Source organism: Bombus huntii, chromosome 5, assembly GCF_024542735.1.
Source record: "Bombus huntii isolate Logan2020A chromosome 5, iyBomHunt1.1, whole genome shotgun sequence".
Lineage (NCBI taxonomy): Eukaryota > Metazoa > Arthropoda > Insecta > Hymenoptera > Apidae > Bombus > Bombus huntii.
In genome coordinates, this window is record NC_066242.1 from 12859811 (window position 1) to 12873838 (window position 14028).

Sequence of the window (14028 nt, forward strand, 5' to 3'; positions counted from 1 at the left end):
CGAGAGGAAATAATAATTGGAAATTCACGGCGACGTCGCATCCGTTCGAACATTCTCCGATAATCCTGCATCTCCGTGTATGTGCCTGCGTTTTAGATCTAGGATTTAGGTGAAGTCTACGTGGCTTGAGTGGTAATTTACAGATATTTAGCGAGAGGGGAATTCACGCGAAAATAAACAGAGGACTCATTTAAGCATTCTCAAAGAATCATTTATGATACCGGTCGGACAGAGCATCGAAAAATCAAAAGAAATACATTTTAACCAGACGTGTTATCATCACATCTTTCTCTTATTCTTTCTTTCTCTCTTTTTTCTTGCACCGGAAGGATGCACCCTCCGTGGTGCAGCCTTCCATCATCGTGTTCGATCATCTAGGTCGGGCACCGAGAGTGAGATGTCGAAACGAACAATGCACCAGCACCAAGACCTATCTCGTCACCGACATTTTTCTTGTGCCGTACGATTTAGTAGCACCTTCTTACGAGTCCGATTTGTTCACCCACGATCTAAGATCCCATCGATCCCGTTCATGACTGACATACTTCATCCCAGAAGAAACGAATGGAGGAAAGGATGCTTATGCATCTTCGGATGCACATTGGACTCAATATGTGACGTTGCATCATGGTGATGCTGCACGTGGCGCAATTTTGTTATAGCAACGGTTATTGCTAAGATTGCGAACGAGAATCGAATAGATTCTGGCAGATTTTGGTTTTATGGAAGAGAGGATTTTATTTTCAGCTTTCTTTCGCTCGTGGATTTTGTTGGGCGAAGAAATCGATCGATTCGTCCGGATGGTTTATTTTCGTTCAAACGAAGAGAACGCTGCGCACTTAATTGGAACATTATTTACTTTGCACACTGGCAAACGACGAAGCTACGATGATAATTGTTTCCAGGATTAAAATCGTGTTAGAGACAAACGTATTTTTTTTTTAGTAGCGCATGCTTCTTTCTCATTTACGGTCGATAGGGTTTTGTTGGTTTTCGATTTAGTTAGTTCCTTTCACGGAACCTCTCAAGCTTAATCAAAGACGAAACGCAAGAAGTCGAGGGCATAGCGTTAAGCTATTTATCGAGGAAGCGAAACGTGTCAGAAAGCCAATGAAGTATGTCAAGCCGTGGCTAACATCCTTGACAAAGCATGCGACAGGAATCAGTCTCCCAGAAACGAGATATTCAAGAGTATAGACTCTCTCCCTTCTCCATCGTCGTTCTCTTACTCCCTGCCCTCTGGTACTCTGTTTCTTTATTCTCTGTCTGCCTTTTTCTCTTGTTCTGCCTTTCTCTTTGCACCCTGCGGATCAAACGACGACTGTACGAGACGTCGACGACAAGGACTTTGGCAAAAAAAATATAGACGGCTGATCGGGGAAAGTACAGAGAAATAGGAAGAAAAAGAAACAAAGAACTGAACGAATGCAATGATAAATCATGCAAAAATTTAAAAATATGTTTATATGTATATGTGTGTGTGTATATATATATACATATAAATGAAAGAACAAAATGTGCTGCGATTGAAATGCGTGGAATGAGCTGCTTTGGATGTGTAGGTGATAAAACGTTTAGCAACCCCTAACGGGGGGAAATTCACGCCCGCATCCGCCCCTTCGTCACTTACCCCGTTCTAACAATAACAACTACTATTACAACAACTACCACATTATCGACCAATCAACTGTCATAACTACCGCCGTGAGAAAAATACTGAATCATCATCATTATCTTCATCATCGACAACAACATCAACACCTTCGATCATTACCATCAACCGGTCATTAAAGTCTCCTCTGAAATTAGTGGCCAAAGACATGCACGTGACCTCTTTCCCAGATCCAGGCCCTGCCAGAGAAGACCGAACAGGTACACTGATGACACGATTAAGTCTCGATAAGAATTTATCTCGAACCGACAGGGAACGAAGCGTACACTCTGAAATCACTACCCACCCGATGAACCCTCTCGATCAACCCCCATTGAGTAGCACGTAAATCGGATCGATTCGTTTTTCACGAAACGAGAGCGGACCGTTGATGTTTCTTTGCTAACTTGCTAACTGTGTTTCTTTACGTCGGCCCAGTGAACAGGAATTTCGCGCAATTGGAACTGGTCGAGAACGAGGATAAGTCGGGTGCCTGGAAATAGATCGCGTTCGACGAAGCACAATGCGAAAATAACTGGGAATCAACGTGGAACGGGAAGTTGTAATTAGAAAGGGATGGTAACTTTTTATTTTCACGGTGTACGAAGTAGTATTGAATGGAAAAATTGATTAAATTAAATCGTTTCGCTATATTTCAAAATGACGGCTGGATAGGATAGTTCCTGTAGATTAATTTTAAAAGAAAAGTCGAACGAAATTGTCACGCTTTTATCAGAAAGGTATAAAATATTGTTTTACATTTCTCGAACTAAACTCTAGGGAATCGAATGAAAACTCTCGACGAGTTTCTTTGCGTGAAATCTGTAACTTCCACGTCACGCCTTCGACAAAAAAAAAAGCGACGTACACGTATATATTACATGCGCGTCTCAACTTTTGTGTGTATACACCTGCTGGAGATCGTGCCTTCGGAAAAGCCATGGTACGTATGCCACACAATCCGCGAAATTCGAGTCAAAAGTCACGCCAATCCCTGCTAGTCTCGTTTGCTTATTTTCCTGTTCGATACTTGCCTCGTGCGGTTTTCATATCGTGAAACGGTTCGGAATAAAAATCGATCGATGATCGGAAAATATTTGTTTCATACGTGACCAATCTTTTTCAGTTTTGTCCCAAATTATTTTATAGATTTTTCGCGACAGATGAAATTTATGATTAAACCGCTAAGTCTGCGATATTTTTCACCAGTAGTTTCACAGTTGGAAACATTTTTAATTAAATCGCTATTTTCGTATGGTCGCGAGTTTCCAGTGAGATAGAAGATATTGTATTAAAATCGCCGATGGACATCTCGATTCTATCTGTGACATGGTTCGATTGATATCAATTACAAAAAAAAAAAAGAAAAAAAAAGTATTCGTGGAAAGAATATCAGGAAAATATGCAGTATGGAAGACCGTGTACATAGTCGGCTCTGTGTCAATCACAATATCGCAACACCGTGCAACGAGACCAAACGAATCCATATTTGACACCATCAACAAACACCATACTTGAAACTGCTTAAGTTGGATCGAATACGGTTGACGATGCACCTGGAAATTAATGCACATTCACTGCTTTCAACGTGTGCACTATTCGGACAAGACAAAGAGATTCTCGGTGTAAGGCACAAACAGAATCACGTAAGTCATTAATGAGAATGTGAGTGGTTTTGCAAAGAGCATGCCAGTTGTTAGATATCTGCAATTAAAAAGTCTGTAATTTTCAAGGAGTATGTTATATATAGGGATATTTAAAAAAAAAAAAAAACGAAAATTAGAAAATGGGATAGAAAAGAGAATAAAAATGCTCCGTGCAAGAGCCATGGCTGCAATATTTTTCTCGTCTTTCGATTAAAGTCTAGAGACTGAAAAATTGAATAAAGTTATGCATACGAGAGAGAGGTGAATCGTCGCATTGATAGCCTCGAACGGAGCGAACGTTTATTCCAAACGGCACTCGACTCGATTTTGACGATCTGAAGCTCTGGAAGACAAGGGATAGCATCGAGCCGTGCGAGACTTTTGATTCGTCCCGTAAGAGAAACATTTTCATACGATCATTTTCTTTGATATGTGCTACTGTTCATTCTCACGTCACGTGTGCACCGGTTAAAATGATCATCGGTAGAACCTAGAAAGTTTTGTGATTTATTTGCTTCGTGGCTAACGAAATATCCAACGAAATATCTGTCAAATTCTTCGATATTTGAAATTTGAATTTTTTAATTTCGCTATAACATCGTTCCAACATAGGGAAAGTTTTCAAGCACCATAAAATCGCATTGTACATTTTTCGCGATAACGAGTTTGGTTTCGACAGCATGACACGATATTGTCAGAGGGGCAATATTTTACAAAATATTTCACGTTCTACCATCGAGTAACTCATCTCGTGTATGTACACTTACATTATACACACGCGAATGAATGGCTACACTATATATATATATATTACATTTTAATACGATTACGGAATGTTTTTCCTCCTTACACGACATTCACGTACTTTCTCTCTAAAAGGAATAAAAAACGCACCACGTTTTTCTTTCTCTCTACATCCACAAGATACATATACCACTATTATATATTTTTCCTCTTGATTTCTTGATCTGGTCATCTCCGCTGTGACTCACTGTATGTTTTTACCACCCAGTTATATATTATATACTCTCTTCTCGTTCTTGTACATCTCAGACACGTTCTTGCTCATCACGACTAACCGCTATCATGGCCATTCGTCGTAATCGATGCACGAGCAGCGGGACGGTCCGAAAGTCGTCAAGTCGCGTCAAGGCGAGCCGATCCCAGGCCCAAGGGAGGACTTTGCGACTGTTTGGCACCGACCTGATGCGACATGCGATAATACGACTTCATTCTCCTCGCGTAATCTACTGTCTTATCCTCTACCGTTTATATCTCTTGTGTTTTGTCCATTGTGAGTGGTTGCAAGCCGAATTTCTTACTCTACCATTATTTTATAATAGCTACGTTTCCACGAGATTATTCGAACGTTTAACATCGACGTACGACAATTAATCATCGATTTGATTAATTTAATTAATTATTTAATAAAAATAATACGCGAAAGAATTACGCGATTGATAGAAGAACGAGTACGCTCTTTAAAAATAAATCTCACTGATCGTTGAACGAGGTAAATACGAATCTGTTTGCAATCACTCGACGGATTCATCGTACATACAGGCCACATACTCGCCAAAATGCGTATCCACGAATCGCGATCATCTCCAACACGCTCACACCATCATCGATCCAAAAAGACGCGAAACCTTCCAGCACTTTTCTTTCGGCACTACTTAGCTTCACAGTGCTCTTGCGCAGAGATCGAATTCACCGTTGTCTGATAGCACCTGAACGTGCCGTTAGCATCCATCAATACGAGTCGTGGATACGCATTGCTCGTACTCATCTTGTCCATGCGACGTGGCCGCGTTTCGAAAGTATCCTCTGATCGATAAAGCTCGCGCCGCGATCGCTGCATTGGTTAGTTTAATGTACGCGATTAGGACGCCTCGGGATTAAACGATCGGCGAACAATAACTGAGAGGATAGGAGGCAAAGAACGAAAGGGAAAGAGAGTCGTCGAAACGCCGCGCGCAGAAATATGGACAACGATGTCGGCCGTACGTCGCGGTGGGCGAAAGAACTGCGGCGGCGCCCGGCGTTTGCAAGAGGATCTTTCTATCGTGGAAAGAACAAGAGAATTCAAAAATTCGCATCCAATCGAAAGATCGAAGGCTCGGAGATGAGAAAAGACAATCGAAAAAAGTAACAAAAAAAAAAAAGAATTGGAAAAGACGATAGAAGCCTTCGGTTGATAAAGTGACCTTGCGATCGTGGATCAGATGAAAATCAGATGAAAATGAAAATATTTGAGAGATCGATTAATAAAAAACGTTGTGGTCCTTGTGGACGATCATGGATGTCATTGGTGATCGGTGGTGCTCCTTGTAGCCCCGCCGGATAAATACAGCAACTGTACGTCGATGAATCAGAGAAAATACTATACGTTGGGAAACGATAAGAGGACCCATGGTCATTCGGAGGAGCGCGATACGATCGGCTGGATGTGTCGAAAGAAGAAGGAAGCTCGGCGGAACGTCGCTTTTCTTTCGTCAACCGGGACGCTGCCGGTGCCACTTCCGCTTCCTCGAGACTGTCCCGTGTGGAAATGAAAGGACCTTGAACGAATTCGATATCAGGTTTCTCCACTGCATGCGACAATAATATAAGAAATTGGAATTACTGGTCTACTAAGAAACGAAATTTACTATTCAAAATGAAGATTATACTTTTTTTTTAAGCGTAGAAGTAAAAATAAAGTATCAAGTCGTCAGAGATTCTGACTGTACTTAGTCGGAATTAGGCTATGTCAATTTCCATAATTTCGATACTTTATAGAGCGAATGATGGTTGGTATTAATCGCCGAAAGGAAATAACAGGAAAATTCGATAGTTTACAATGAAAAATTAGAGATACTTCCAAGTACATTGACCTCGATGGAATATTCGTACAACTCGCACGCAGTGGTTGCAGTTGCACCCTCGAAAATTAATTGATCTAAGGCGACGATTCACGGGACAGATTTCGTGTGTTAGCGAAGCCGCACTCAACCACCGTAGTACATCTCTTCTACCGAACCACCGCATACATCACACCAAGAAAATAAAACTGTAGCAGTAAAAAAAAAAAAAAAATACAAAAAAAGTCCCTCGCACGCTCGCTAGAGAGACACGAGATGAGGGAACATCGACGAGTGTAACCGTGTCTCTATTACTTGTGTTGTAAAGGAGCTCAAAGCCACGAACGAGAGCCTGAAGAGTCTGCAGACGCAGCTGGAGCTGGCGTACGCGTCGACCGCGTCATCCGGAGCAGCCGTGGCGGGCGGAAGTGCTGGTGTCGGGCTAGGTAGCGTATCAGGTGCAGGCGGTACTGTCCTCGGAGGTAGCGTGGCGGTTCCAGGCGGCGTGCCCGGTAGCACCACCCTGACGGCCATCTTGGAGACAAAAGACGCGCGCATACAAACCCTGGAGAAGGAGGTGGCGTTACTCGAGGCCGAGTTACAGCGTATTAAGGAATGCGGCGGTAGACTAAGGGAGCAGTTGCTGAAAGCGACCGCCGTGCCTAGTAGTAGCGGGGGCTGTAGTGTACAGCAACAAACGATAACGGAACAGACGCAACAGCAACAACAAAATAAGGTTACCGCGGGAGGTATCGAGTCGCATGTGCGGCAGGGATTGGTAACGGCCATGGGTGGTCCGCAGCAGCCCGGCACGTTGGCCTTGGCCAGGGGACCGTCCGTGATGACCTCGCTGGTACCGTATGGTCACTCGTCGTCCTCGGCATTAACCAGTTCATTGCTTGCCGGTTCGACAGGTGGGACCACGAGCGGCGGAGGCGGTGGGGGCGGTTCCTCGTGCCTTGGCGGCATCTCGTCGGGCGCTGCCACCGGCGTGGTCAATCCCTATACCGATCGTTACGCCGATCATCATCTCCATCAGCTTCATCATCATCCTCATCATTATCAGCATCATCTCCATCAACACCAGCAGCATCAACAGCAGCTGCAGTTGCAGCATCAGCAGCAAATGCAGCAACACTTGAAACATATTGAGCCTGCGGCGCAGGGCGCACTGGCTCTACACGCGCACACCTTCAACAAGCACGACATGAACTTCAAACGGCAAGTAAGTTTCTTCATCAACAACGTGCGGATCGAAAAGAACGACGCCGTCTAGGGATCTATCGAACTCTGGATTCTCTGCTCTCTGTTGAGTCACGCCGGACCTTGCACGCCGCAGGTTCCTCTGCGTGAGTACCCGATCTATCCGATCTACGACAGGTATATTGAGAGAAAAGGCTCACGATACTACACAATATACTACCATTACTACTACCATTACTACTACTACTACTACTACTACTATTACTACTATTACTACTATTACTACTACTGCTACTACTACTACTACTACTACCACTACTACTACTACTACTACTACTACCACTACTACTACTACTACTATTACTACTACTACTGCTACTACTACTGTTACTGCTACTACTACTACTACTGCTACTACTTTGCGTCTCGTTGTGAATCAAAAAAATCACCGAGAGAAAACGGAGATCGAGCGTCTGTTTCTCCACTCTCCTCGAATCAAGGATGGAGGTGCGTAACGATCATGCGAAGAAGTCGACATTAACCAAGAGAAATTTAGATTCGGCTGTGTTATTAAACTCGGAATCGAGACGTCGAAAAAATCGTCATCGATGCTTGCGCGAGTGTTGTGTGAGAGGGAAAGAGAGAAAGAGAACGAGTGAATGGTAGCGAGAAAGAGGAAGTATGATCGGTGAAGCGAAGGCGCATGTAATCATGTGTACGTGTCCGTATCTAGCTGTCCGTAGAGAGGAAAGGAAGGCGAAGAAAAGCGCGCATAGCCAGGAAACTGCGTGACGTGATGATCGTCAGTCGAATCGGTCAGGTCGTAACGTCCCGCGGATCTTTCGATTCCTTTCGTCTTGTCTTCTCGAACGCCGCGTCGTACGCGTGCCACGTGTATATGAGTCCGTGAGAGTTAAGATGACACGCTGACTACAGTCGCTGAGATGTGTACATACACCGTTTCGTCGAGCGATACTTACTTTGACAAAGGTTTTATAGAAACCGCACACATTCCCGAGGGAAGGCTCGAGAACGCGTTAAAATCTCGAGCGGGAGCATTCCCCACGTTTGGTCTAAGACACAATACGCTTACTTTTTCTACTTTTATTCGCGGCCATGCTTTTTTTCGACAGGCGGAATGTTTTTTCAACGAGTAGAACTTGTTTCCCCACGAAGGGAGGAGGACGTTCCTGAGCATCCTCTCACCCAGCGACCATACTTTTCGTCGGTCATTTTTTGTCAAAAATGATACAATGAATAGAAAAAGGAGCATTTTACTTCTCATCGACTCGTATATATCGTACGTGTGCACTCGTGGCACATTAGCGTACCTGTTTTCTTTACCTCCCGAGATCCCTTTCTTATCGAGAACAGCAGAGTTTCTATTTTTTGACTCGATTGTACCTGTTTAAGAAGTCGTAGATTTACGAGAAGAACCGACGGAAAACCCGATACATACCTCGTTCCTCTCGTGTCTCTGCAATCAACATCGATCCTCGATATATCGATCTTCCATCGTTTCTCTCTGCGATCGTTCCCCTTAGACTTGGGATCGTCTTACGCAGTCCTGTTTCCGCGAATCGTACGAAGGAAAAGCGGAACAAGGAAAGTCGAGGAAGCGCGAGACAAGGGGAACTTCGAGATGGGTCTCGGGCAATTCTGTGAGAGAAAGTCAATGAGAAAGTCACAATTCGGTAGCTTCTACGTGTAGAGCCCGAGAGCAACTGTGCGTACCTAATGTCTAGGCCTTAGAGGATGAATATATGTCGTTGAATTCTAGAATATCTATAGACCGTTGACGTTGTACAGTCCCTGATTAATTAGAAAAGTGTCTTCGTAGAAGATACACGTGTTGTTTCGATTACGTTTAGAGTCTCTGTACATTCATAAGAGGATGTATTTTCTGTGTTACGTTCGTGGTACACCGTACACGTATTAGTTATTCTGAGAGAAAGATTTTACAGGGTTCGTCGGATGGACGATCCTCGATATGTTAATCGTACAAGGTGAATCGTTAAAAGGCTATTTTTCGGAGAACACATATTTTTAGGTACGCAAATTGAAACGCCTAAAAAATTCTTAAACGTAGTCAGAGTACAAAAGTGCACCTAACTGTTCCTGTAGTACACCGTTAAAGTCGTCAAAAATATATTATACATATACATATATATTTGGAAACAAATTTTCTCCATTTGAAAGAAATGTTTGAAAGTACATGTAATCTCGATTTCCCGATAGCATAGAATCGTAAGATAATAGATACATTCTTCGATCTCTTCGAACTACTAGTCAATTTTGTAAAAGAATCGTCCACCTGAGAATCCAATATTATGGAAATCTTTTTCGCCAAACTAATTGGAGGAACGTACGGTTTCCGCGAACAGATTCCACTAGGAGACACTGAAATATAAAGTAGATTTGTGGCACGTGTAGCCACGTGTGTGCGATGACGACACACATGCGCTTAAGCAGAAGCTGAAAACGTGCGTGTAAAATGCGTGCGTAGACGAGGAAGAGTAACACGAGAAGAAGCTTCCAACGATATATTTTCGTAGCTGAGAGCGTTTTAAGACCGCCCCCCATGACTACTATGATCCCCGAGCTGTTGGTGTAATTTCGCGTTTAGAAGTCACGCGTATAGCCAAATCGTGACTAAGTCACGATAGATCACGCGAAAATCTAAATTAACCAGCAAAAGAAGCCAGAGGAGACGTGGATTCTCGAAGCTGATCTCGTTCGTGCACGTCGTCTTCTCTTCCTGATCGATTGCACAGCATTCGCTCGCTCTGAAACACGATTTCTCCAGCGCGTTCGCAAGTTCCGACAATCTTTTATTTTTCTACTCTAATCTAGGTGTAAGTGTATCCCTGTTTGAGGGTTCGCCGCTTATTAAGAAATTAAGAAACTCGTCTGTGCGGATTTAAACGAGAACAGCACTGTTCCCAATGAACGATCCTACGCTCGATTACACAGCAATTAGAGCATCGAATAGGCTGCACCAGGCGTTTTGAACTCCTCAGAATCGCAGTGGTCGGGCTAGCTCTACTACGACCTCAAAATCGGGTTAGCCCCGCAGGGATAATTTCCTTTTCCCCCCTGATGTTTCCTTCCCTCGAAGATGGAACCGTGACAACCGGAAATCGACGTACGTTTGCTCGCAAGGACATCCCCGATCTCCGGACATCCTTCCACCTCGACGACGTTTTCACGATCTCACGTATCCAAGCCGGACGACTCTACGTTCGCAAGGTCCACATCGAGCCTAGAACCAGAGCGTGTTCACGCGTGTTCAGTCTGTGGAACTCTGCTAGCCGAGATAGACATAAAAAGAGAACGATAGAAAAAAAAGTAAATACGAAAACGGATGAAAGCAAATGATTTCGTTTCCACGTTCTATGACATCTTGTCGCTTCTCTTTATATATTCGTACCTGTGCGAAGCAATCCTCTTTGAGACGTTGAGAGCCTCGAGGCTAACGGTGCTACGCAAGGATCGCCAAAAAACTGCACAGGAGAAAAAGCGAACAAATACGTCACAGAAAAAAAGAAAAAGATCGAACAAACCTTAAATAAGTTCGAACGTGTACCGTTCTTTGAACCCTAAGACTATACGCCATTAGTCTTGTTTCTGCCCCTGATTCTTTTCAAGAATCCCTCCCTTTCTCCGTCCCTTTAATTCCTATGTCGTGTTCCAGATAAAAGGATATAAAACAAAAGGAAAGCCAGTATCCTTGCACCTTCGAGGCAATCTGTAATTCGCAGTCTCCTCCGCGATTTAGACAGAGTAGGTCAAGGGTGCAGGTCAGTGACGATCGAGCGTCGAATTGATGCCGATTACATGGATTATAAAAGAGAATAATAATAATACAACAGAGAGAAAGAAAGAATGATTCTGTTCAATCGTTCTCTGATCAACAACTTCAATCCTGTCCCTGTCCGATTCTATTATGTTTATTCACGAGAGATATCAGCCGTTCTCATACGACCTCTCTCGTCACGTTTCATGGAAAATTATTTTATCACCGTAGTTCAGAAATCCAACCACGAGAGCTCGACATCAACCGTCAAGTCCTTCACGCACTCATCCCACACGAAAACGATCGATTCACTCATGGTAGAATCGTGTTCACCCCATCCCAAAGGATCACCGTTTAACTGTCACCGAAGAATTTGCAGGTTCAGTCTATCTGCACTCCGCAAGCGACCTTGGAATCATCTAAACACCTTGGATACCTGCCCTGTTGACGATTGTTGCACTTTTTATCCCCTTGTTTGACAGTAGTCCCACCAGTAGAATTATCACCGATTTGTTCGCCTGCCACCGCTGACCCTTGCCATTGACTCGTTTCACTTGTTTTCTCGCAGTCACCACACTGAACAGACATTAAGACCACGGAAAGGATCGGTTGGTAACGATCATCTCGTCATTCTCACGCCTTCATCAATCTTTACTCATCGATTCATCGACTTCTCACCAGTAGACTCGCACATTCGTGTGTCATGTTCATTTCATCTCGATCGCCGATTCGTTTCACTAGTACATTTCGTTCGAATTCAACGGTTCGGTAGTCAACATCCGTATGGGTTCATGGTCAATCAGGGTGAATCATTTCATTGGCAGATCAATCGATTTTGGAAATTGTCACCGGGCAGTTCACTTTATCGTGGGAATCATGTGACAGAGAAGACTCGTCAGACACGATCATCGCATTTCTCATCACACGTTCATCGTCGTTCGCCATTCTCTCGTCGCGTAGAATTCGAATACAGCTATCGTTCGGGCATGATGCATGCGTGGGAGTGTAGGGCAAAGTAGACAACTGCTTGCCACTCTTAGCACTACCGCGTTTAGGTACGTCTCTTGTAATGGTGCAAGCTTTTTTAATGTTGCTTGAACAGAGATCCTTACTCCCAGAATCAACAACTTTATTTCTTATAGGATTCAAAATTTTCAACATTTTCTTACGATCAAGCAATCTTTGGAAGGCAAAGTAAAGCTTGCACTATCGTAATTCATAGTTAAGTAGAAAATTTCACGGCTAGTATCAGCTTAAGCGAGGTAGCAATCATTCAAATTATTCAGGCACTTTAATCTGCGCAGGGATTCCTTGATATCGCTATATTTAAGTGAAAACCAATATTATCTTTCAAGATCACTATATTCTTGTATTATCTATATTATCAATAGAAAATCCTGCGTACCCGGTATTCCAACCTTTATCATCATATACAAACCAATCGAAATTTGTGAGAAGATCAAGTAATAATGATATGTCAGAAATCATACTGAACGATAACAGAGAACCCCTGTGTAGATCGTAAATCGCTGGAAAAGATTCACCAGCGATTGGACCGTTCGTTTCATCATCGACGATCCAATCTTACGGAATCGAATCTATTTCGAATAAAATCGCGTACGCAGCGTACGGATCGTGTAGATCGTTTGGTCGAATTTGTTCGTGTTTGTTCGTGTCCGATCACCGCTTCAATCTTTCTAGCTCTCGCGTCACGATTCTTTCGCCAACGAATCCTGACAGTTTATTAGAAAGCGCATGCGAGTACTCGAAGCGGTCCTTTGTACCTTGATGCATGCTGCATGCACGCAGACAACGTATCGTTACTCTTCGATGCATCTCTCATCATCTAGCCAGTCGTCTCGTTGATCGATTTACGATCAGGTAACCGTACCATCGACCATAGATCACGATCGTCCTAAACGCGAGCCTTCTTGGTTCGCGAGCTTCATAACACGCGGAGATAAGCACGAAGGATCAATTCGGTTTACCTGCGATTAGATACTCGATTTATTTCAATCCTGCTCTTCATCTTTTTCGATTATTTTATTAATTTGATTATTTATTAATTAAAGATTCGATCGCTTTAGAAATTTCACAAGCTGAATTATCCCAAGATTCGATATTGGTTCTACTTCCAGCTAGCCTATGATGAAGAGAAATGGACCGAGTATTTGTCAAGTATCGAAAGGATTTCGAGAATGATCGAGACGATTTTAATAATTAATAATTGCAACTATTTAGCGTAAATTCGCAGATAAACCGAACGTCACTTTTCACCATCCGCATAATCATAAGGGTATAACATTAGCAGATAAGCTAGAACTAAGTTAGCCATAAGTCAGCAATGGATGGTGGTCCTCAATTCCGCTGAACTCGTTCGACTCCTTTTTCCGGCGAAGTAACGATCATCGATAAATCGTGCCGCGATCGTTAATAACGTTGCGGCGTTTAACGATGGACGGCGTATAAATTTCTACGTGCTCGGAATAAGAATGGTCTAGTAAATCAACGGATACCGAAAGCTGATCACGTTCGATCGTGATGAGCGGAAACTTTCTTGTCCGTTGATTAAACGATCAAAAATTGAATGGAACGTACGACAGTGATATTTCAGCAACCCTTCCGATACGATCGAACATAACTGAGAATCTTTTCACATTTCCCGTAAACCAGATGAACATTGTAATTAAAGGTGAAGAAGAGATTTCTTGGTTTTCTTACGTAATCGATTACGTAGCGAAAGGGTTGAGAACGATGAGTAGAAGAGGAAGGCGGAGTTGGGCGGCCTACGTGGTGAGCGAAGCATTATTAAATGTGGTGCCCCGATATTCTAGCTTTCTGAGGAGGTAAGGATATTCTTCACCCGACAAAGAAGCACTTCCAAGCCAC

General features: G+C 43.3%; 1 protein-coding gene across 7 annotated transcripts in view; it reads left to right on the forward strand.

Moving 5' to 3' along the window:
• Positions 1-14028, forward strand: part of LOC126865588 (trichohyalin) — a 68515-nt gene that overhangs the window by 29162 nt on the left and 25325 nt on the right. For 2 of the 7 annotated variants that reach the window (XM_050618299.1, XM_050618300.1), the window contains exon 5: positions 6469-7365. The exons of 3 other annotated variants lie outside the window; for them this stretch is intronic. In XM_050618299.1, coding sequence (XP_050474256.1) covers positions 6469-7365 — 897 coding nt within the window. Of the gene's footprint in view, positions 1-6468; positions 7366-13973; positions 13986-14028 lie in introns of all 7 variants that reach the window. 2 more of the 7 variants (XM_050618301.1, XM_050618303.1) reach the window with 1 other exon arrangement.